Source organism: Rhynchophorus ferrugineus, unplaced genomic scaffold (assembly GCF_030347505.1).
Source record: "Rhynchophorus ferrugineus isolate W39M unplaced genomic scaffold, kcgeb_rfMv2 rfM17, whole genome shotgun sequence".
NCBI classification, from domain to species: Eukaryota; Metazoa; Arthropoda; class Insecta; order Coleoptera; family Curculionidae; genus Rhynchophorus; species Rhynchophorus ferrugineus.
Window position 1 is genome coordinate 2,075,781 of NW_027472596.1, and position 26,531 is coordinate 2,102,311.

At 34.8% G+C, this 26,531-nt stretch overlaps 2 protein-coding genes and 1 long non-coding RNA gene across 3 annotated transcripts; all 3 read right to left on the reverse strand.

Moving 5' to 3' along the window:
* Window positions 1-4: 4 nt before the first annotated feature.
* LOC143205852 (piwi-like protein Siwi) lies at window positions 5-3,592 on the reverse strand. The gene is made up of 5 exons (XM_076418869.1): window positions 3,174-3,592; window positions 3,048-3,114; window positions 2,872-2,988; window positions 2,563-2,808; window positions 5-1,623 (listed from the first exon to the last, which is right to left on the reverse strand). The coding sequence occupies exons 1-5, from the start codon at window positions 3,462-3,464 to the stop codon at window positions 1,379-1,381; spliced, it is 966 nt and encodes a 321-aa protein (XP_076274984.1). The 5' UTR covers window positions 3,465-3,592; the 3' UTR covers window positions 5-1,378.
* A 798-nt stretch (window positions 3,593-4,390) lies between these two features.
* On the reverse strand, window positions 4,391-5,636 carry LOC143205818 (uncharacterized). Its single transcript, XR_013007935.1, has 4 exons — window positions 5,337-5,636; window positions 5,047-5,280; window positions 4,735-4,956; window positions 4,391-4,676 (listed from the first exon to the last, which is right to left on the reverse strand). It is a non-coding gene; the product is annotated as an uncharacterized LOC143205818 (long non-coding RNA).
* A 1,830-nt stretch (window positions 5,637-7,466) lies between these two features.
* Window positions 7,467-25,789, reverse strand: LOC143205853 (piwi-like protein Siwi). The gene is made up of 15 exons (XM_076418870.1): window positions 25,366-25,789; window positions 25,240-25,306; window positions 25,064-25,180; window positions 24,755-25,000; window positions 23,661-23,815; window positions 21,186-21,199; window positions 18,995-19,008; window positions 17,200-17,391; window positions 17,078-17,152; window positions 13,860-14,171; window positions 11,639-11,863; window positions 11,487-11,586; window positions 10,881-11,074; window positions 10,362-10,827; window positions 7,467-7,575 (listed from the first exon to the last, which is right to left on the reverse strand). The coding sequence occupies exons 1-15, from the start codon at window positions 25,654-25,656 to the stop codon at window positions 7,533-7,535; spliced, it is 2,511 nt and encodes an 836-aa protein (XP_076274985.1). The 5' UTR covers window positions 25,657-25,789; the 3' UTR covers window positions 7,467-7,532.
* Window positions 25,790-26,531: the final 742 nt, after the last annotated feature.

The window sequence follows — 26,531 nt, forward strand, 5'->3', positions numbered from 1 at the left end:
ATAATATGGTAAATGCGAAATTATCAAATAATATGGCAAATACAATATTATAAACATGGTGACCCCTTTCGGTGATCATTTCCCTTAACCTTCCTCCACTCTTCCTAAATAACAACAGTAGATTAAATTAAATTAACTTTTTTTGAAACTGTAATTTTTTTAAATAATGTCAATATTCCAAATATCTCAGGGATAATGAGGCTTGGTTTCCTTATGACTTTCTGATGGGCAATGCAATACAATACAAAATATATATGATAATTTACATATTGCGATTGCCATTAGATGGTCAGAAAAAGACTACATCTATAATCGGTTATTTTGAACAAAAGCAACTTAATATATTGTCTATTCAAAGTTTTTTTCAGTAAAGCACCATGTATATTTGTGTTATCGAAACATCGCAATGTTGCCGCATCAACTCTGAGTTTTAGTTCAGTTTGACGTTGACATACCAGAATATTCTATTCTAAATAAAATAATTGAACAAAAACGTTATCAAATATAATTTATTTTAATATTATAGTATACATAAAAAAAGTTAATTATAAAGCAACAATAATTTATAGGTAAGAGTTAAAACCTCTTATCACTTTTATCATTAATTGCTTTCAGGAATTTTGCATTCGTCTGAGAACTGGTCGCCGCCCGGTTGTCAAATGTACGTTAAAATGTTGAAAACATTAGTTATAATTACTAGAGTTTACTCCAGGATATAAACCGGCAAACATTATTTTGTTTCTTTGAATATTTTGATTTTAAGTCGCTCCGTAATATTTTACCTAGTTTGAAAATGTCGAAAACAATAGATACTTAGGGTCACAAATTGATTTCGGCTTTAATAGGTTATTTCGAAAAGAAACATTGACATAAAAAAATTTTAAAATTTAATCTAAATAAAATAATTGAACAAAAATGTTACCAAATATAATTTATTTTAACATTATACTATATCTAAAAACTACAGTTAATTATACAGCCACAATAATTTATAGGTAAGAGTTAAAACCTCGTATCATAATTGTTTTCAAGAACTTTGCATATGTCTGACAGCGGGTCACCGTCCGGTTGTCAGATGTACGCTAAATTACTCAAAACATTACTTATAATTATTACAGGTTATAAACCTATTATTACAGGTTTTAGCCCTTTATTTTGATAAATTTTAAGTCGCTCCGTAATATATCATATTAATTCAGATATTCAGGGTTACAAATTGATTCCGGCCTTAAAAAAATACTAATACTAAAAATACTACACAAATATCAATGACGCATTACTAAAAACACTTTGAATAGACTATACTTACCACTTGATCCGATACAGGTGTGTTCGCTCAGGGACTTTATCAGCTGGAAGTTCTCTCTCTGTTTCTCCGTCAGATCTCAGCACCAGCGACGTGATATAACTGCCTCATCGACGTGATATAACCGGGCCAGAGCTCCAGATTATACTGCGGTATAGTCACCTTGTACATAGGATCGAAATAATTTCTCCCCAGCAGCTTGAAATCGAACGACTCCAGGCAACGCCTGACAATGAGATTGAAGATATGCAGGTAGTGCCAATCGCCCCAGTTCACCTCTCCCACCAAGCGAATGGACACCAAGTATTTCACGTTATCTGCAAAACATCACTCGCCAATGAGTCGACGGAAACTTGAAAATAAACCCAGCTAACACAATCGGCATTACCGGCGTATTTACCAGACGTTATTCCTCTTTATTAATGCTTGTTCTTTTGACGAAACATGACCTGCTCGGTATTTTCAAAAATATATCACACAGAAACAACAAAGACCTTCCAATGTTGGTATCAGCATGTAAAGACTAGCGATCATGCTTTTAATTTTTTTTTAATAGTACTCCAAAAATCTATAGCCTGTAAGAGCACAGAACTAGCTAAAAGACTGGAAGTTAATAGATTTGTCATCATAGGAAAGAAAATATATAAAACTGATACCAAATTAAAAAACAAGATGAGAGTCGAGTTAAAGGTTTGCAGTTACTGATGTTGGATAATGTTGAATTATAGAACGAAGGGACTAATTGGTAGCTAAATTAGCTACATAATCATTGAGTTACTAGCTGGCCACTTTTAAACATATCGGTGTAGATCCAGACAACCAAATGTGCACAACGAAAATGTTTTGAACCATTGACACATATGAATATGTTTTATACCATTAATTTGACTTTCTGCTATCAACAAATGACGCGATTGAAATATGGGATTAAAAAATATTCCATCGCAGGCATCCTAGATCACACACATCTTTAGTAGCTCCGGAAAAATCGGTTGGCGCAACTATATATCTACTATATAACCTAAACTAGAAAGATTGCTATTTATTCATACTAACGGAGCAAATCTCACTTTAAAAGGATCTTGTGAAGATCATTTGGTTTAGATTTAGGCTCAGAAAATCCAGAAATTGCCAAAACCATGATATTACCAGAAAAGTGGGAAAAGCTCATCGATCAAATTGATACGCTCAATAAATGTATAAATATATTCGCTTTTAAAAGCATGAAAAACAATCTGTAGTCATTTAGCACTTACTATCATCAGCAACAGCCAGTTCCATGGGATCCGGCTGGAGTTTGGTTGGGGTGTAGAGAGCAGCACCATCAAACAATATGCCTGAAGAAAGTTTGTTTACGAAGGCTCTGCGAACTAGGACCTGTCGTGTTTTTGTATTGTTCAGTTCCGGTTTAAAATCGACACGGTACTGATTCAGTCCCCACTTGGTCGCGCTCAGCGGCGGAAAAATGTTCGCTTTGAGCAAGATTTTCTCTCCATCCGAGCCTACAAAATAGAAAATCACCAACCATCATCTGTTGTGTCTTAAGTACGTTTAGAGGTCCTAACCTTGTTTGGTCGCATAATGTTTGGGCTTCGAGTCCACGATTCCTTTCCGATTAGTTCGTCCTTTAACTCCCCTACCGCCGCCACGTTTCTCGTCGCCTGTACCACCAGTCTGTCGAACTATAAATCAATAATGTCTAATACTACTCATCTACAAAATGAATCAGAGACAATCTTACCTTGAGCTGTCAAGGCTTGTTGTTGTTCTTCAACGCATATAGTTCCTGGATCACGTCCCGCAGATTGCTGCAAATTATGCATAATATCACCCACAATAACTCATAACGTTATCAACAACGTCTCACCTGCGGAAGGGAATCTGGAGGTCCGCGAGCGCCCCACTGACTCTGTTGCCCTGACGCTTGCGGCGGGGGCTGGGACTGAGATTGTTGGACTTTGGGGCCCCACTGGCCCTGTGGTGCTTGATGTTGCTGCGAAGCTCCTCGGGTGCCCCAGGCTCCTTGCGGTGCAAAAGTTCTGGAGCCACATTGACGAGATGGGCCTTGCGAGAGACCCGGTCTGGGGCCGCTCCCTCGGCCCTGCTGATGTTCGCCTCTGGCTCGGCCGTGAGCCCTGCCCCCCGGTCTATTTTCCATTACAAACCTATACAAATTTCGTTGATTTTAACGTAAATAGAAACGAATCAATTTTAAGAAAGAACAAAGCTGCTTAACGGACAAGAATATTAGAAAACTGCTTACCTGTTAAAGAAACAAACAAAACTAAACCCTCACAAGTTTTTAAACTCATTAATCATGTAAATCTCAGCTAATATTAATATAAATAGGCGAATAATACAAAAATACAATCAGCCCTTATACAGAAGCGAGGGAAAATGAATGACAATTCCCTCGCGTTTCAGTCGGTAAATAAGTTTTCTTACTTTTCTTTCTAATGAAGTTAGCAATTAGCGCTGGACATAATATATAGATTCGAATGAATTAAAATATTTCAATTGTAATTCCTTCATTCTGATAATAATAATATGATTATAATTTAACTTATAAGTCATAAACCCGAGATTTTCCAATGTATCTCAGATATATGTACCACCACGTATGATGATATTTAAATTAAATATCTCAAAATATCAAACAATACATTTAGAACCAAATGAACAATTTTAGGATATAGAATGGTGGGTACAGACTTGAGCATTCGTGGCGAATTTCCTGTGAAAATTGAAAATGCGCACGAGCAGAACTGAATTCTCTTTGCTTAGTTCCAGTGTTCGCCACAATAACTTTCGGCGCTTGGCGACAAACAGAATGCAAGATACAGAACAAACAGGACGAACGGATTTAGTTAACAAATTTGAGTGAACGTGGAAAATATTGGCGATTATGAATGACATGTTTTGATTTCGAGAAAGTAACCCTGTTTTTCCTTTTAATTTAATGATTACTATAAAGATGATTTTGAATGATAACTACGTGTTTTATATCTATTAATGATTAATAATAATAAAACATATAATTATATAAAAACCCCATAAAAATACGAAAAATTAAAATATTTATATATAACTTGCAGGAATCTGGAATATTTAACTTTGAAATTTGTTACAATAATATGGAAAAAGTATTACACAAGTAGTACGAGAAAAGATGTTTAATAATAGCCCCATATAAAATAATTATTAACAACATGAAAATATTAAGTTTGCAATATTAATTAAAATATTGTAAGCAATGCAAACATTTTAAAATGTGACGAACAGATCAACATGTAAAAATAACCACCCATTAAACGCACTATACTTAACAATCGCTTCTTAGCTTTTTTATAAAAAGAGCCATATCTTCGACCTAAAATATAAAATAAAAATTATTAAACACAACAGTTTTAGAGAAAAGAGTCACTTGCCTATGTTATTCTTTAGACAGCAAATATATCACTGGTTTCAAGGTGTTAATCCTTCATTTTCTCCAAGGTATGTCTCAAATGTGCTTGTTATGAAGTTTATTTTTTACTTTATGATTTGAAAGGATTCTAGCATAATATCCTCTTATAAGGACTGTAACTCTTCCATCCAAATCATCTTGCACTTGATAGCTTTTATTTTTTCATACTACATAGCAATAGTGTCTGAAATAATTTAAACCCAGTAAACAATTATCTACAAAATAGCAATAAAATATATACAAAATACATCATGCAGTAAATATAAATTCATACTAGTTTATATAATTTTTGTCCATATCATTGACGGATGAATTGCCTGATTGACATTTATACATTTTGTGCCACAACATAAAAGTAATATTCTAAATTTAAGGTTTCATTATGTCTACCTCATCGGGAAATTTACACATATACATTATTTTCTCTTGGGACTGTATATCCTCTGGTGAATTTGGATCATTTTGTAATTGTTACAGAAATGTATATGTTTGAAATCTCTTCACGAATCTATAAATAGAATACTAAAGCCGTATAAACATAAGAGTTTTATGTTATATTCTTACCATAAACTTCAAACGTGGTGAATTTCAATATTATTCGTATTTTCTTCCTTATCATAACTGTTTATTATGCTACCAGCCATACTTACAATAATTTCATACTCTTTTAAAAACTCATAGACGGTACATATTATTTTAGCAATAAACATTGTTTTTTAGGAAAAGAAAACTACACGTCCCGTCGAAAAATGTTTCACAAGACATTTTATTAAAGCAAAAAGACATTTTATTATGGTATGCCATCGTGAAAAGTATGGTTATAAACAAAATAATACTAGCGGCTGTTTACACCATTGAAACACTGTCATTCGAGGGCCATCTGCAATGTTGCCGATATGTTAAATTAGTATTATTATATTATATATAAATATATATATATACATATATATATATATATATATATATATATATATATATATATATATATATATATATATATATACATATATATATATATAAATGGTGGTATAGTGGCGGATTTATACATTTGCCGCCAGCTGTATATTGAATAACTGCAATATTCAATAAAATATAGTTTTGCATAGTAGTAAGATTTGTATTTATAGTTTTAGTCTCGTTTTCTCTATTTTTCCGCATTCCAACATTTAAAATTTTAGGGCGCTTCGATTTAAATTGGATTATTTATTATATTTGATAGTAAAAAAATGGTCCTGTGCAACCAAGCACAAAAATAACACAATTGAATCAATTGAACTAAAATGTATCATCGCAAATAATCTAAATTTGCCTACAATAGATTTGTGACCGGTCGTGCAACTACCAATATTTTATATTGATTTGAAGCCAAAAGGAAATAATAAACATGTTTAGGAGATTGATGATTTGGACCACAATGTCATTAAATGTGAGCCACCAAACACAAAAAGAATCAACCCACAATGCGCCAGATGTCAAGCATATGGGAAATTAAAACATATTGTTGCAAGTTGTGTAGATGCGTGAAATGCGCAGGAGAGCATGCGACCAATAATTGCACACGCAAAACACGTGACGACAAAGTAAAATGTGTTAACTCTGACGGTGACCATCCTGCAAATTATAGGGGATGCCTAGTCCATAAAGTGTTGCAAAAAAAATGTATCCAGCACTGGGAGAAAAAAGGAACTTACAGTCACCAAAACAGGCCATACCATCTAACTCGCCTAAAGCAACAATGCAACATACTCAGAGGATAAAAAAATAAAATACATACTTTGTTTATTTAACGAACTTCATTTTTCACTTATGTTTTTGACCAGAAATACTATAAATGAATTTCAAAAGGACTTTTGTAAAGTAATAAAGTAAAGGTATAAAGTAATAAAGGTAATATTTTTAATTTATATTTTTATAATGTCTACCTCATAGTGAAATTTCAACATATACGGTATTTTATTTTCGGCTGAATATATCTTCTGATGATTTAGATTATTTTTTAGTCATTACAGAATTGTAAATGTTTGAAATATCTTTAGGAATCGATAAGTAGAATACTAAAGTTGTATAAACATAAGAGTGTTATGTCTTATTACCATAATCTTCAAATGAGTTAGATTTCAATATTATTCGTATTTTCTATCTTACCATAACCAATCATAATTTCTTTCTTATGCTATTGTGAAAAGTATACGCGCCTCCGAACCAAACCGTTAAATAAATTTGGTGGACCCGAATTTTCGAGTTAATTTCGATCACGAGAAAATACCGCTACGGAGAATACGTTTGCCGATTACAATATACGCCCAGAGACAGAACCATTCGCTTCCTTCATGTCTGTACTCACTATAACCCTATAGCTATACAGCGTAGCGTTTTTTCTTATAGTTTTAGATGCACCTGGAGGCTTGGCAAGTAAACGAGAGGGCCGAGGCCGCCTACCTGAAGATCCTGGACTGGAAGTTCGAATAAAACAAATATTTTTGTTGTTTATTGTTATATAGTTTTTATTATTATGAAAATAATGTCAAAACTCTTATGATATTAAAAAAGAATGTACATTCATGTCTTAATTCTAAAATGTAATCCTATATTAACTAACATTTAACTTTAAATCAGGTACGGTGGACGAACTTCCAAAGTGCCTTTATGAACTACATCGTTTAGGTATGTGTGAATAAAAACAAAACCTGAGATCTCTTAAAAACAAAACAAAAAATTCTTATCCTAAGAGAAACAACTTTGTTCACATGCATAGATCCATCACATGAAATATAGGGTCTCGTTCAATCCGGCTATGGCAGGTCTATTAAAGAAAAAAAAACGATTTCATCAACTATTTAATAATATGACGAATGCTAAATTATAAATAATATGGTGAATGCGAAATTATCAAATAATATGGCAAATACAATATTATAAACATGGTGACCCCTTTCGGTGATCATTTCCCTTAACAGTCCTCCACTATTCCTGAACAACAACAGTAGATTAAATTAAATTAACTTTTTTTTTGGAACTGTAATTTTTTAAAATAATGTCAATATTCCAAATATCTCAGGGATAATGAGCCTTGGTTTCCTTATGACTTTCTGATGGGCAATGCAGTACAATACAAAATATTTATGATAATTTACATATTATGATTACCATTAGATAGTCAGAAAAAGACTAGATCTATAATCGGTTATTTTGAACAAAAGCAACTTAATATAATGTCTATTCAAAGCTTTTTTAGTAAAGCGCCATGTATATTTGTGTTGTCGAAACATCGCAATGTTACCACATCAACTCTGAGTTTTAGTTCAGTTTGACTTTGACATACAAGAATATTCTATTCTACATAGAATAATTGAACAAAAATAAAGCAACAATAATTTATAGGTAAGAGTTAAAACCTCTTAACAACTCTTAAGTTATAATTCAGTTTGGCACTGACATAAAAAAAATCTAATCTAAATAAAATAATTGAACAAAAATGTTACCAAATATAATTTATTTTAACATTATAATATATCTAAAAACTACAGTTAATTATACAGCCACAATAATTTATAGATAAGAGTTAAAACCTCGTATCATAATTGTTTTCTAGAATTTTGCATATGTCTGACAGGTGGTCGTCACCGTCCGGTTGTCAGATGTACGCTAAATTACTCAAAACATTACATATAATTATTACAGGTTATAAACCTATTATTACAGGTTTTAGTCCTTTATTTTGATAAATTTTAAGTCGCTCCGTAATATATCATATTACTTCAGATATTCAGGGTCACAAATTGATTGCGGCTTTAATAGATTATTTCGAAAAGAAACGAGGTAACGGAGGCCCTCTTTGCCGGTAAATTTCGTTAGAGAGGTAATTATTGATGATATTAAATAATATAAGCCCCTACAATTTTAATGAATATGTTTTTTAGCAGTGTGCCGGCGTGCTAAATATTACTGTGGGTACTGTGAATAACATCGCTTACAAAATGAAGAATAATACGTTAGAGAAAATTGTCTCTCTGGAAAGTATACATAAAAGAATTAGGGACATGTAGCTTTTTGAGGTATACACTCTTACAGGGTATAGATTTTAAACGGTGTAAAGATAACCCTCGGATAGGTTTAATGGAACTTCCAGATATTACCTTAAAATTAAAATAATATAAGAAACTTGAATATTTCAAAATGGTTCATTGTGGCACTCTTGGCAAGACAGTAACAAAAAAAGTGTAAAGACAACAAATATTGATGGAAAAAGGTAAAAGTTTCAATAGTATTCGATTAGGTTTTGTTGGTCATATATACTTATTAATAGTTAATTGCAGATATATTGCTAATTAGGCATGGTAATTACGATGTCGATTACCAAATTGCATTATCTCTTATAGTTTCCGAGATATGGACTATCGAAATTTTACAATTTTGGCTCTGCTTCTAACTTGGGCCAAAATTGGAAAATGGTCTTATGAATTACCGATGTCGCGTATTATATCTATTAATAATTAATTGCAGATATATTGCTGGTCGAGAAGGATAATCCAACAAAAACTGTTTGGATATGTGGAAGGAAGCATTGTCAACTATAACACCTTCAGTTTGGATGAACTTGGTAAGACATACAGAGGAAGTAATTGATAAATGGTGGAATCGTGAACATGTTTTAGACAGATTAGAAATTAACAGTTTAGTGATTGCGTCGGAAAGTGAAAGTGACTGAAGGAAACATTCAGGATATGTGATAATGCTGGAATGTGCAGTGCCAGAAATTCCTGAGACAGAGTGATGAGAGTGTAATCAACTAAAGGTATGCACATAATTAATTGAATATAACTGTAGAAAATGGTATTGTAGGGCGTGAAAGATTTGTGTGCACAGATATGATTGTAATTGTTCAAAATTAAACATGTGCAATAAGTTAGAATGTATGAGTAGAGATTGAATACAACTGGTTTTGTAGATATGGTAAATGCATTAGACGGAATTCAGTGACTAAGTTTATGAAGAATGGTGTACACAGATAGTAGCAGAAGAAATAAAATATACAGTGATGCCAAGATGACTTAACAAGTAAACACACCATCGAAGGAAGAACTAAACGTAAAAAGGTAAATATGCTCTAGAATGAACTCGCTTCTGAGATATATAATTGTTAATTAGGTAGATGATTAGGCCTCTACCAGGGGATACCACTACATAAAAAAAACGCGCCTAGAAATTCTGCCTCATGGGTGGCGTGGAAGGAGTTCAATGTAAACAAAACAAATCTAACCTACAAACTATTATACCAATGTTCTTAATTATAGTTTTAAGTCTTTCAATAGTATATGTATTATGTTATGTACTATAATGTTAAAATAAATTGTATTCGTAACATTTTTGTTCAATTATTTTATTTAGATTAGAATTTTCTTGTATGTCAAAGCTAAATTGAATTAAAACACAGAGTTGATGCGGCAACGTTGCAATGTTTCGACGTCACAAATATCCATGACAAAAAACTTTGAATAGACTATACATTTAAGAGAAGTCACAATACTATTAAATAAAATAGTGAATGCGGCGGCAAGACACAAAGATTTAATCGACACAAAAACTCACCTGTGCAGATATTGGGCCGTCATGAAAGCAAGTTTGTGGGCGTACTGACAGGGAGCCGGCACGCGGATGGTACCGGACCAATTGAAGTACATGTGCGTGAGCTTGAAGGTGAACCTCTGGATCCTGTTGGCGTCTATGCCCAATGTATCCTCGATGATGTTGTAACTGGTAGGCGCTACGGTTCCCTGATTGACACACTGGGACACCAGGAAGAAGTCGTACCGTTCCGGCAACGTGATGACGTCGTCGACGACCGTACCCGCCGGTGGATTGCTGCTCAGCCCGTCCGCTTGGGCCCTAAAAATTTTGGTGTTAATACGCTTCGATACTATGATGAAGGCCAGCTTCAGGGGTCGGTCCTTGAACAGATCGCTCTTCAGCTTCTCCTTCAGCAATTCCACCTCGTGTTCCTTCACGTATTTTATCTGACCGTCGCCCACACCATCTCTGTATACCACTATGCGTTCTGAAACGATATAAGATAAAAATCGTCGGTGGTACCGGACACCGCGTCCTTACCTGGATATACACCATTCCGCGACTGGAAGTGTTCGCAGGCCAACGTGACAAAGGCGGCTATGTTACTGCTGAGCTCTTGCTCTTGCGCGTGCTCCACTGCCATGCTGAAATACTGTGAGCATCCTACATCAATGGAGGCCACCATTCCGGCGAAACTCTTCCCTTTGTTGGCAGTATCACGGCAGACGTCGTAACTGAAAGGAGGCGCAAAAGAATTAGTATGGAGTATGGGAAAAGGAACAAATACCGCAAGTTTGGTAAATAGCCTGTATTGTTCCGATACATATAAAAAGATAAAAGAGGCTATAATAATTATACCGTTGTAGTGCGCCGTTGTTTAAATATACGGCAATATTACAGAAAGTCGTCTAAAATAAGTAGTAGATGAGTCGCTAACAGAATTGCAGAGAAAACAAATAGTGGAAAAATTCGATCCTAAAAAACATCACGTCATATTACAGTCTTCCCTTGACATATCATGGCCAGGTTTCCCTGGAGCCATCTTATGTTAAAACAGCGGGTTTTAATTCGTACCCATGGGAGTTTTGAAAATATGGGTACTCATTTGAGTACCGTCATCGTTTGAAACAACGTTACGTCACTTACCCTACGACCATCGTAAATCTAGGCATGGTAGAACCCCACGGCGACCCGCCAAGCTTACAGTTCATCTGTATGGCGATCTTCATAGCTACCGACCGATTATCTGAAATCAAACGAGACTGAGCGCCGATATCACGAATTCCATGAGCACCTACTCTTCTGAACGGTCTTCGCTACGGCCACCTGGCACGGCATCGCCCTATCCACGTAGCATTTCTTCTTCACCGCGGTGTATTTATCGTGGGAATTACTGGTGAGTACCACGAACACCAGCTGGGCGTGGAGGGTCGACATGGCGTATTCCAAACCGCCCAGGTAGCTCTGCGCCCGATCGTCCCCCAAATCGACGGTTTTTACCCCCGAGATTTGGAATTTCATCACTGGAAAACGAAACAGACATTCATTAGCCGTAAGCGACAGTAGCAGCTGATTTTGCATGATCATAGTCAGCATTCGGCGAGTTTCCACAGTTTACGCTTGATTTTGCGGCGTTGCCGTTCACAAGCGATCGAAAGGTTGAATCCAACAACGACTGCGGCAGCCACTTTTGTTTCAAACCTGGCGCTGGTTGGAGTTTTAGTATCACTTAATTGTTTGTATGGTATCCTATATTATTATATTATATATTCATACATTAAGTTAGCTTAAGCGTTATATTTAGCGTTGGGAACTATCGAATGAAAACGACTATCGACTTTTTAATAATTGACTACTTTTTACTATCGACTGTTTCAATCGTTATTTTCGGCCCGACTGATTTTGTCATTATTTACTATCGACTTTTTTGTCGGGTACTTTTAGTTACTATTTTTGGTTCTACTAATTTCATTCGACTGATTCTTCTGGCTCTGTCGTAGTAGCCGCGACCTTGACAAAAATTTACCCAGTTTATGCTTCCATAGATTTATATGTAATATATATAGTTTTATAATTTTGTGGTAATTTGCTTGTAAATAACAATATGTTGTATATTAATATAGCAGCATTTTGGAACGATATTTTTCAAGATTGTTAATGTAATAGGGCAAAAAGATTAAAATTGTGAATGATAAATAGTAAAATATTTTTGACTTTTTACGGCACTAATAGGTAATATTTCGATTACTCCCTCGATTTTTGTTAAAAAATACTTTCGTTCAATAATAAAGTATTTACTTTATTTAAAAAAGCTCTAGTAGTTATTGTGGGATCATTTTTAAAACTAACATATTAAAATACGATAAAACATGTGTGGGGTCTTATACCATTCTATAGAAAAATTCAATTCGTTTTTACATATCCACAGAACATTCCAATATAAAAGTAATTCTATTTCGTTTAAAATGAAATATTAAATTGCATGTTAATAGTATTCAGTAATTATTTTTTTCCTTCTCGTCTTTTTTAAAGGTATTACGTAAGGGAATATTTACATCTCCGACTCGCTTATACTACCGTTAGAAAATATAATCACAGTACATCTTCGTCGACATCACGAATTGGAAAAAAAATGTCGAACCGTGCATTTGAATTTTTGAATAGTAATTACTAATTTTAGTCGCTAGTTTTTTGACTATCGACTTTTTTTTTCTGTTTTACGACTATCGTCTGTTTTCAGTCGATAGTTCCTAGGCTTGTTATATTGTTTTGTAAGGTTAAGAATCTTGTTGTTTATAATTTATTTACTTTTGTACACTTCATATTTTAATCATAAATAGTAGATATTAATATATAAACCAATGACCTGTAAATAGTGTTAAAAAACTTTCACCCACTATATATATAATTGACCATACGAATATAAAAGTTCACATAAATATGACTCAATGTTCTTTACGTGAGTATATCCCATCAAAATCCCAGCTCGTTGATCATAAAGCAAACTAAAATCATAAAAATATTAGCATTTATAAATTTTAGCTTAATCGATCTGGAATTCATAAGACTGTATCCAAAGGTGGGAGGTGAGCGTTAATAAAATAAGATAAAAGTATGATTTTAACCAAAGCCAAAGCCAAGTCTCCCTGCTAAAATTGCAATAGATATCATATTGTATGAAACCCGAGCTAATAAACCTGACCAGTGGCAATTTGAAAAGATTGGACTTATTGACTCATAAAGATTTATATAATATTCAGCAAGCAAATCAATTGAATATCACAGGTACAAAATATAAAAGCGATGCTACAAGTGTTGAAGCATGGGTAAACAAGGTCAAAAATACAGGATGTGTCTGATATACGCCACAATCTTAGTTTCTGGGTACCTACACTACTTTAAAAAATTCGAGATAATTTATTTTATTTATACTACATTCTTCGAATTTACATATGACTTGCGAGAACTGGCAAAGTTGAACACTCAAATCAACATGGTATGGGGTGATAAATTACTCACCTCGGGCGACCTGTTGTATGCTGGCGACAAACTCGCCGGTGGCTTTCTTGAGCCGTACCGGACACACCACCACCAGCGCGTCCAACTTGGCAGGCGCGAACATGGTGGCAGTCTTCAGGTTGCCGGTCCAATCGGCACGAGGTCCGGGCATGAGCGAACCCGAGCCGCCAGCGAGGGTTTCCTGCGGTAACACGCGTCCTGTGAACTGGACCAGGTCCTGGGCCAGCTTCAGGTCCCATTTCTTGAGTTCTTCAATAGCCTTCGGGCATTTTTGCAGCTTCGCGCTGAACTCGCGCAGTTTGTTCATCCGGGCTAGAGTGGAGCAGATAGAGAATGAGAACGCTATTGGGGGTGTTAGCCACCGAAAAAAATATCGATATTTCTAAGAAAAAGCAAAAACAGTTAAATATTAGAGTAAAGAAATATATATTTCTTTTAAATAATAAAAATGTTTGGCGGAACTTTAAAATTAACTACCAAAATTCACTAAACCTTTACAATTGTAATAATATAGTTAATATATTACTAATATAACGATATTTAATCTATTTCGAACAAATATCAAAAAATATCGATATATTTTTTGCATCCCTAGAACGCAATATTGCAACTCGATGCGGAGCCGACAACCATTTTGGATTGGGTTAAGTTGGACTTTACTGAAAAAATGTCTCAATATATTTTTTTATTACTCTTCGTGAGTCCACAATCTGCCCTATTGGCAATAAGTATTTCTTATGTCTATATTATATATACATGGCATGTAGAAAATCACTTCATTAAGCAATCTTCTGTATAAAATATTATCTTAATTAATTAGTCTTATTCTAAAGTCTACATATGTCTAGTAATCCGATCAGGTGGTGTTAAACGTTTTAGTCTACGCACTTCACTATCACGTCGCATATTTAGCTGATTAGCGAGTACATTGGGATGCACTGACACTCTTTCGAAGTACTTCACACAAACACGTTGAATTACACTCGTTATAGGTTCTAGAGGAATATCGCGTTGTATCATTTTATTTGAAATATAGTACGGAGCATCAACAATGACACGCAACACCTTATTTTGGAACCGTTGAATGATGGGTATATTAGAATTGCTAGCGGTACCCCATAGTTGGATTCCATATGTCCAAATGGACTTGAGTATAGACTCACACAGCAATACCTTGTTATCTAATGATAATTTGGATTTGCGCCCGATGAGCCAATACATTTGATATAATTTTAGTCCCAGTTGTTTCCGTTTAGAGAGTATATGCTTCTTCCAGGTTAGGCGTCGATCTAAGTGCATACCAAGATATTTAACATGCTCTGCTTGGGGGAGTTGACGATGATTGATATTCACTGGTGGACATGTTCTTCCACGCAGGGTAAACGTTATATGCGTTGATTTTGTTTCATTGGCTTTATGGCAACTTTATTGACCCTTAATTTCTCGTGCGCTAAATCCATTTGAAATGGCGAATCTAGAGAGCTAGTAATTCTATTTTCCTCATCTTTATGCAGCTGAGACTGGAAACCCAGCAGCGCCCGCAGACATCTGGAGAATCTCGAAAAGTCAAAAAAGACATTCACCCCCCTGAAATCTGCATGGTCAGGAAATTTCGTAGTCTCCTTGCCGAATCCTTCGAAAAACTAATGGGATGCCTACCTTTTAAAAAAGGAAGTGGCGCCACTCGAAACAAAAACGTCATCAGAGAGGCCAATAATCTAGTGAAAATAATGCCTCCAAACTCTCTCCAAAACCATCTAGTCTCACCAAAAATGCTACAAAAAATCATCAGCAAACTGAAGCCCAAAAAGGCACCTGGATACGATGAAATATCAGTATTCCAACTGAAAAAGCTCTCAGCTTTTTGCAGAGCAGAACCATATCATATCAGACGAACAACACGGGTTCAGACCCAAATATTAATGTGCAAAGTTCGACGGTCTCTTTCTCCGGGCTCCCTCGAATAGCTATGTCGTCAACTATGAAAAAGGTCAATCACTCGAATAAACCATAAATAATCCCATTAGTTTCTACCATTTTACAAAGTTCCAATCTTCACTTCTCAGATATACATAAAGGACATGCAGCTTTTTGAGGGATGTAAGACATCCTTTCATACACTCTTACAAGGGCATATGGTTTAAATGCTGTGAAGATCCACTGCCAGTTGTAAAAATAATTCAATTTTTTAAACTATTTGAATTTGTGTTTATCTTGATGAAACTTATATTGAATATTTCATAAAGGTTCATTGTGGCACTCTTGGCAAGAAAGTAACAAAAAAGTGTAGAGACAACAAAAATTGATGGAAAAAGGAAAAAGGTAAAAGTTGCAATAGTATTCGATTAGGTTTAGTTAGTCATTATATTTATTAACAATTAATTGCAGATATATTGCTAGTGGAGAAGGATATTCCATCAAAAACTGTTTAGGTATGTGGAAGAAAGCATAGTCAACCATAGCACTTTCGATTTGGATGAACTCGATAAGACATACATAGGAAGAAATTGATAAATTGTGATTAGAAATTAACAGTTTGGTAATTGGATTGGACAGTGAGTCGGAAAGTGAAATTGACTGAAGGAAACTTTAAGGATATGAGGTAATGCTGTGCAATGTTGGAAATTCCTGAGACAGTGTGATGGGAGTGGAAAAAGCTAAAGGTATGCATGGTAATTAATTATATATTAACTGAATATAACTGTAGAAAATGGTATTGTAGGGCGTGAAAGGTTTGTATGCACAGATATGATTGTAATTGTTCAAAATTAAATATGGGCATTAGGTTATAACGTATAAGGAGAGAATAAATACTGCTTTGTAGATATGGTAGATGTATTAGACATAATTCAGTGATTAATTTTATGAAGAATGGTGTACATAGATGGTAGCAGAAGAAATAAAATATACAGTGATACCAAGATGACTTCTAAAAAAGGTAAATATGCTCTCGAATGAAAGTAAAATACGTCTCTAATGTATACAATTGTTAATTGGGTGGGTGTTGTGGAAAAGAGTTTAATGGAAGCAAAACAAATCTAACGTACAAACTTATACCTGTGTTCCAAATTGTAGTTTTAAGTCCTTCGATAATATATGTATTGAATGTTAAAATAAATTATATTTAATGACATTTTTGTTCAATTATTTCATTTATTTTCGATGTCACAAATATCTATGACGCATTACTAAAAACACTTTGAATAGACTATACTTACCACTTGATCCGATACAGGTGTGTTCGCTCAGGGACTTTATCAGCTGGAAGTTCTCTCTCTGTTTCTCCGTCAGATCTCAGCACCAGCGACGTGATATAACTGCCTCATCGACGTGATATAACCGGGCCAGAGCTCCAGATTATACTGCGGTATAGTCACCTTGTACATAGGATCGAAATAATTTCTCCCCAGCAGCTTGAACTCGAGCGACTCCAGGCAACGCCTGACGATGAGATTGAAGATCTGCAGGTAGTGCCAGTCGCCCCAGTTCACCTCTCCCACCAAGCGAATGGACACCAAGTATTTCACGTTATCTGCAAAACATCACTCGCCAATGAGTCGACGGAAACTTGAAAATAAACCCGGCTAACACAATCGGCATGACCTGGCGTATTTACCAGACGTTATCCCTCTTGATTAATGCTTCTTTTGACGAAACATGACCTGCTCGGTATTTTCAAAAATATATCATACAGAAATAACAAAGACCTTCCAATGTTGGTATCAGCATGTAAAGACTAGCGATCATGCTTTTAATTTTTTTTTAATAATACTCCAAAAATCTATAGCCTGTAAGAGCACAGAACTAGCTAAAAGACTGGAAGTGAATAGATTTCTCATCGTGGGAGAGGAAATATATAAAACTGATACCAAATTAAAAAACAAGAGGAGAGTCGAGTTGAAGGTTTGCAGTTATTGATATTGGATAATGTTGAATTATAGGACGAAGGGACTAATTGGTAGCTAAATTAGCTACAGAATCATTGAGTTACTAGCTGGCCATTTTTAAACATATCGGTGTAGATCCAGTCAACCAAATGTGCACAACGAAAAGGTTTTGAACCATTGACACATATTCATATGTTTTATACCATTAATTTGACTTTCTGCTATCAACAAATGACGCGATTGAAATATGGGATTAAAAAATATTCCATCGCAGGCATCCTAGATCACACACATCTTTAGTAGCTCCGGAAAAATCGGTTGGCGCAACTATATATCTACTATATAACCTAAACTAGAAAGATTGCTATTTATTCATACTAACGGAGCAAATCTCACTTTAAAAGGATCTTGTGAAGATCATTTGGTTTAGATTTAGGCTCAGAAAATCCAGAAATTGCCAAAACCATGATATTACCAGAAAAGTGGGAAAAGCTCATCGATCAAATTGATACGCTCAATAAATGTATAAATATATTCGCTTTTAAAAGCATGAAAAACAATCTGTAGTCATTTAGCACTTACTATCATCAGCAACAGCCAGTTCCATGGGATCCGGCTGGAGTTTGGTTGGGGTGTAGAGAGCAGCACCATCAAACAATATGCCTGAAGAAAGTTTGTTTACGAAGGCTCTGCGAACTAGGACCTGTCGTGTTTTTGTATTGTTCAGTTCCGGTTTAAAATCGACACGGTACTGATTCAGTCCCCACTTGGTCGCGCTCAGCGGCGGAAAAATGTTCGCTTTGAGCAAGATTTTCTCTCCATCCGAGCCTACAAAATAGAAAATCACCAACCATCATCTGTTGTGTCTTAAGTACGTTTAGAGGTCCTAACCTTGTTTGGTCGCATAATGTTTGGGCTTCGTGTCCACGATTCCTTTCCGATTAGTTCTTCCTTTAACCCCCCCTCCTCCGCCACGTGTCTCGTCATCTGTACCACCAGTCTGTCGAACTATAAATCAATAATGTCTAATACTACTCATCTACAAAATGAATCAGAGACAATCTTACCTTGAGCTGCCAAGGTTTGTTGTTGTTCTTCAACGCATATAGTTCCTGGACCACGTCCCGCAGATTGCTGCAAATTATGCATAATATCACCCACAATAACTCATAACGTTATCAACAACGTCTCACCTGCGGAAGGGAATCTGGAGGTCCGCGAGCGCCCCACTGACTCTGTTGACCTGACGCTTGCGGCGGGGGCTGGGACTGAGATTGTTGGACTTTGGGGCCCCACTGGCCCTGTGGTGCTTGATGTTGTTGCGAAGCTCCTCGGGTGCCCCAGGCTCCTTGCGGTGCAAAAGTTCTGGAGCCACCTTGACGAGATGAGCCTTGCGAGGGACCCGGTCTGGGGCCGCTGCCTCGGCCCTGCTGATGTTCGCCTCTGGCTCGGCCGTGAGCCCTGCCCCTCGGTCTGTTTTCCATTACAAACCTATACAAATTTCGTTGATTTTAACGCGTAAATAGAAACGAATAAATTTTAAGAAAGAACAAAGCTGCTTAACGGACAAAAATATTAGAAAACTGCTTACCTGTTAAAGAAACAAACAAAACTAAACCCTCACAAGTTTTTAAACTCATTAATCATGTAAATCTCAGCAAATATTAATATAAATAGGCGAATAATACAAAAATACAATCAGCCCTTATACGGAAGCGAGGGAAAATGAATGACAATTCCCTCGCGTTTCAGTCGGTAAATAAGTTTTCTTACTTTTCTTTCTAATGAAGTTAGCAATTAGCGCTGGACATAATATATAGATTCGAATAAATTAAAATATTTCAATTGTAATTCCTTCATTCTGATAATAATAATATGATTATAATTTAGTTTATAAGTTATAAACCCGATTTTCCAATGTATCTCAGATATATACACCACCACAGATGATATTTAAATTAAATATCTCAAAATATCAAACAATACATTTAGAACCAAATGAACAATTTTAGGATATAGAATGGTGGGTACAGACTTGAGCATTCGGGGCGAATTTCCTGTGAAAATTGAAAATGCGCACGAGCAGAACTGAATTCTCTTTGCTTAGTTCCAGTGTTCGCCACAATAACTTTCGGCGCTTGGCGACAAACAGAACGCAGGATACAGAACAAACAGGACGAACGGATTTAGTTAACAAATTTGAGTGAACGTGGAAAATATTGGCGATTATGAATGACATGTTTTGATTTCGAGAAAGTAACCCTGTTTTTCCTTTTAATTTAATGATTACTATAAAGATGATTTTGAATGATAACTACGTGTTTTATATCTATTAATGATTAATAATAATAAAACATATAATTATATAAAAACCCCATAAAAATACGAAAAATTAAAATATTTATATATAACTTGCAGGAATCTGGAATATTTAACTTTGAAATTTGTTACAATAATATGGAAAAAGTATTACACAAGTAGTACGAGAAAAGATGTTTAATAATAGCCCCATATAAAATAATTATTAACAACATGAAAATATTAAGTTTGCAATATTAATTAAAATATTGTAAGCAATGCAAACATTTTAAAATGTGACGAACAGATCAACATGTAAAAATAACCACCCATTAAACGCACTATACTTAACAATCGCTTCTTAGCTTTTTTATAAAAAGAGCCATATCTTCGACCTAAAATATAAAATAAAAATTATTAAACACAACAGTTTTAGAGAAAAGAGTCACTTGCCTATGTTATTCTTTAGACAGCAAATATATCACTGGTTTCAAGGTGTTAATCCTTCATTTTCTCCAAGGTATGTCTCAAATGTGCTTGTTATGAAGTTTATTTTTTACTTTATGATTTGAAAGGATTCTAGCATAATATCCTCTTATAAGGACTGTGACTCTTCCATCCAAATCATCTTGCACTTGATAGCTTTTATTTTTTCATACTACATAGCAATAGTGTCTGAAATAATTTAAACCCAGTAAACAATTATCTTCAAAATAGTAATAAAATATATACAAAATACATCATGCAGTAAATATAAATTCATACTAGTTTATATAATTTTTGTCCATATCATTGACGGATGAATTGCCTGATTGACATTTATACATTTTGTGCCACAACATAAAAGTAATATTCTAAATTTAAGGTTTGATTATGTCTACCTCATCGGGAAATTTACACATATACATTATTTTCTCTTGGGACTGTATATCCTCTGGTGAATTTGGATCATTTTGTAATTGTTACAGAAATGTATATGTTTGAAATCTCTTCACGAATCTATAAATAGAATACTAAAGCCGTATAAACATAAGAGTTTTATGTTATATTCTTACCATAAACTTCAAACGTGGTGAATTTCAATATTATTCGTATTTTCTTCCTTATCATAACTGTTTATTATGCTACCAGCCATACTTACAATAATTTCATACTCTTTTAAAAACTCTTAGACGGTACATATTATTTTAGCAATAAACATTGTTTTTTAGGAAAAGAAAACTACACGTCCCGTCGAAAAATGTTTCACAAGACATTTTATTATGGTATGCCATCGTGAAAAGTATGGTTATAAACAAAAGAATACTAGCGGCTGTTTACACCATTGAAACACTGTCATTCGAGGGCCATCTGCAATGTTGCCGATATGTTAAATTAGTATTATTATATTATATATAAATATATATATATATATATATATATATATATATATATATATATATATATATATATATATATATATATATATATAAATGGGGGTATAGTGGCGGATTTATACATTTGCCGCCAGCTGTATATTGAATAACTGCAATATTCAATAAAATATAGTTTTGCATAGTAGTAAGATTTGTATTTATTGTTTTAGTCTCGTTTTCGAAAATTTCGAAATTCATGTCTGTACTCACTATAACGCTCTAGCTATACAGCGTAGCGTTTTTTCTTATAGTTTTAGATGCACCTGGAGGCTTGGCAAGTAAACGAGAGGGCCGAGGCCGCCTACCTGAAGATCCTGGACTGGAAGTTCGAATAAAACAAATATTTTTGTTGTTTATTGTCATATAGTTTTTATTATTATGAAAATATTGTCAAAACTTTTAGGATATTAAAAAAGAATGTACATTCATGTCTTAATTCTAAAATGTAATCCTATATTAACTAACATTTAACTTTAAATCAGGTACGGTGGACGAACTTCCAAAGTGCCTTTATGAACTACATCGTTTAGGTATGTGTGAATAAAAACAAAACCTGAGATCTCTTAAAAACAAAACAAAAAATTCTTATCCTAAGAGAAACAACTTTGTTCACATGCATAGATCCATCACATGAAATATAGGGTCTCGTTCAATCCGGCTATGGCAGGTCTGTTAAAGAAAAAAAAAACAATTTCATCAACTATTTAATAATATGACGAATGATAAATTACAAATAATATGGTAAATGCGAAATTATCAAATAATATGGCAAATACAATATTATAAACATGGTGACCCCTTTCGGTGATCATTTCCCTTAACCTTCCTCCACTCTTCCTAAATAACAACAGTAGATTAAATTAAATTAACTTTTTTTGAAACTGTAATTTTTTTAAATAATGTCAATATTCCAAATATCTCAGGGATAATGAGGCTTGGTTTCCTTATGACTTTCTGATGGGCAATGCAATACAATACAAAATATATATGATAATTTACATATTGCGATTGCCATTAGATGGTCAGAAAAAGACTACATCTATAATCGGTTATTTTGAACAAAAGCAACTTAATATATTGTCTATTCAAAGTTTTTTTCAGTAAAGCACCATGTATATTTGTGTTATCGAAACATCGCAATGTTGCCGCATCAACTCTGAGTTTTAGTTCAGTTTGACGTTGACATACCAGAATATTCTATTCTAAATAAAATAATTGAACAAAAACGTTATCAAATATAATTTATTTTAATATTATAGTATACATAAAAAAAGTTAATTATAAAGCAACAATAATTTATAGGTAAGAGTTAAAACCTCTTATCACTTTTATCATTAATTGCTTTCAGGAATTTTGCATTCGTCTGAGAACTGGTCGCCGCCCGGTTGTCAAATGTACGTTAAAATGTTGAAAACATTAGTTATAATTACTAGAGTTTACTCCAGGATATAAACCGGCAAACATTATTTTGTTTCTTTGAATATTTTGATTTTAAGTCGCTCCGTAATATTTTACCTAGTTTGAAAATGTCGAAAACAATAGATACTTAGGGTCACAAATTGATTTCGGCTTTAATAGGTTATTTCGAAAAGAAACATTGACATAAAAAAATTTTAAAATTTAATCTAAATAAAATAATTGAACAAAAATGTTACCAAATATAATTTATTTTAACATTATACTATATCTAAAAACTACAGTTAATTATACAGCCACAATAATTTATAGGTAAGAGTTAAAACCTCGTATCATAATTGTTTTCAAGAACTTTGCATATGTCTGACAGCGGGTCACCGTCCGGTTGTCAGATGTACGCTAAATTACTCAAAACATTACTTATAATTATTACAGGTTATAAACCTATTATTACAGGTTTTAGCCCTTTATTTTGATAAATTTTAAGTCGCTCCGTAATATATCATATTAATTCAGATATTCAGGGTTACAAATTGATTCCGGCCTTAAAAAAATACTAATACTAAAAATACTACACAAATATCAATGACGCATTACTAAAAACACTTTGAATAGACTATACTTACCACTTGATCCGATACAGGTGTGTTCGCTCAGGGACTTTATCAGCTGGAAGTTCTCTCTCTGTTTCTCCGTCAGATCTCAGCACCAGCGACGTGATATAACTGCCTCATCGACGTGATATAACCGGGCCAGAGCTCCAGATTATACTGCGGTATAGTCACCTTGTACATAGGATCGAAATAATTTCTCCCCAGCAGCTTGAAATCGAACGACTCCAGGCAACGCCTGACAATGAGATTGAAGATATGCAGGTAGTGCCAATCGCCCCAGTTCACCTCTCCCACCAAGCGAATGGACACCAAGTATTTCACGTTATCTGCAAAACATCACTCGCCAATGAGTCGACGGAAACTTGAAAATAAACCCAGCTAACACAATCGGCATTACCGGCGTATTTACCAGACGTTATTCCTCTTTATTAATGCTTGTTCTTTTGACGAAACATGACCTGCTCGGTATTTTCAAAAATATATCACACAGAAACAACAAAGACCTTCCAATGTTGGTATCAGCATGTAAAGACTAGCGATCATGCTTTTAATTTTTTTTTAATAGTACTCCAAAAATCTATAGCCTGTAAGAGCACAGAACTAGCTAAAAGACTGGAAGTTAATAGATTTGTCATCATAGGAAAGAAAATATATAAAACTGATACCAAATTAAAAAACAAGATGAGAGTCGAGTTAAAGGTTTGCAGTTACTGATGTTGGATAATGTTGAATTATAGAACGAAGGGACTAATTGGTAGCTAAATTAGCTACATAATCATTGAGTTACTAGCTGGCCACTTTTAAACATATCGGTGTAGATCCAGACAACCAAATGTGCACAACGAAAATGTTTTGAACCATTGACACATATGAATATGTTTTATACCATTAATTTGACTTTCTGCTATCAACAAATGACGCGATTGAAATATGGGATTAAAAAATATTCCATCGCAGGCATCCTAGATCACACACATCTTTAGTAGCTCCGGAAAAATCGGTTGGCGCAACTATATATCTACTATATAACCTAAACTAGAAAGATTGCTATTTATTCATACTAACGGAGCAAATCTCACTTTAAAAGGATCTTGTGAAGATCATTTGGTTTAGATTTAGGCTCAGAAAATCCAGAAATTGCCAAAACCATGATATTACCAGAAAAGTGGGAAAAGCTCATCGATCAAATTGATACGCTCAATAAATGTATAAATATATTCGCTTTTAAAAGCATGAAAAACAATCTGTAGTCATTTAGCACTTACTATCATCAGCAACAGCCAGTTCCATGGGATCCGGCTGGAGTTTGGTTGGGGTGTAGAGAGCAGCACCATCAAACAATATGCCTGAAGAAAGTTTGTTTACGAAGGCTCTGCGAACTAGGACCTGTCGTGTTTTTGTATTGTTCAGTTCCGGTTTAAAATCGACACGGTACTGATTCAGTCCCCACTTGGTCGCGCTCAGCGGCGGAAAAATGTTCGCTTTGAGCAAGATTTTCTCTCCATCCGAGCCTACAAAATAGAAAATCACCAACCATCATCTGTTGTGTCTTAAGTACGTTTAGAGGTCCTAACCTTGTTTGGTCGCATAATGTTTGGGCTTCGAGTCCACGATTCCTTTCCGATTAGTTCTTCCTTTAACTCCCCTACCGCCGCCACGTTTCTCGTCGCCTGTACCACCAGTCTGTCGAACTATAAATCAATAATGTCTAATACTACTCATCTACAAAATGAATCAGAGACAATCTTACCTTGAGCTGTCAAGGCTTGTTGTTGTTCTTCAACGCATATAGTTCCTGGATCACGTCCCGCAGATTGCTGCAAATTATGCATAATATCACCCACAATAACTCATAACGTTATCAACAACGTCTCACCTGCGGAAGGGAATCTGGAGGTCCGCGAGCGCCCCACTGACTCTGTTGACCTGACGCTTGCGGCGGGGGCTGGGACTGAGATTGTTGGACTTTGGGGCCCCACTGGCCCTGTGGTGCTTGATGTTGCTGCGAAGCTCCTCGGGTGCCCCAGGCTCCTTGCGGTGCAAAAGTTCTGGAGCCACATTGACGAGATGGGCCTTGCGAGAGACCCGGTCTGGGGCCGCTCCCTCGGCCCTGCTGATGTTCGCCTCTGGCTCGGCCGTGAGCCCTGCCCCCCGGTCTATTTTCCATTACAAACCTATACAAATTTCGTTGATTTTAACGTAAATAGAAACGAATCAATTTTAAGAAAGAACAAAGCTGCTTAACGGACAAGAATATTAGAAAACTGCTTACCTGTTAAAGAAACAAACAAAACTAAACCCTCACAAGTTTTTAAACTCATTAATCATGTAAATCTCAGCAAATATTAATATAAATAGGCGAATAATACAAAAATACAATCAGCCCTTATACAGAAGCGAGGGAAAATGAATGACAATTCCCTCGCGTTTCAGTCGGTAAATAAGTTTTCTTACTTTTCTTTCTAATGAAGTTAGCAATTAGCGCTGGACATAATATATAGATTCGAATGAATTAAAATATTTCAATTGTAATTCCTTCATTCTGATAATAATAATATGATTATAATTTAACTTATAAGTCATAAACCCGAGATTTTCCAATGTATCTCAGATATATGTACCACCACAGATGATATTTAAATTAAATATCTCAAAATATCAAACAATACATTTAGAACCAAATGAACAATTTTAGGATATAGAATGGTGGGTACAGACTTGAGCATTCGTGGCGAATTTCCTGTGAAAATTGAAAATGCGCACGAGCAGAACTGAATTCTCTTTGCTTAGTTCCAGTGTTCGCCACAATAACTTTCGGCGCTTGGCGACAAACAGAATGCAAGATACAGAACAAACAGGACGAACGGATTTAGTTAACAAATTTGAGTGAACGTGGAAAATATTGGCGATTATGAATGACATGTTTTGATTTCGAGAAAGTAACCCTGTTTTTCCTTTTAATTTAATGATTACTATAAAGATGATTTTGAATGATAACTACGTGTTTTATATCTATTAATGATTAATAATAATAAAACATAT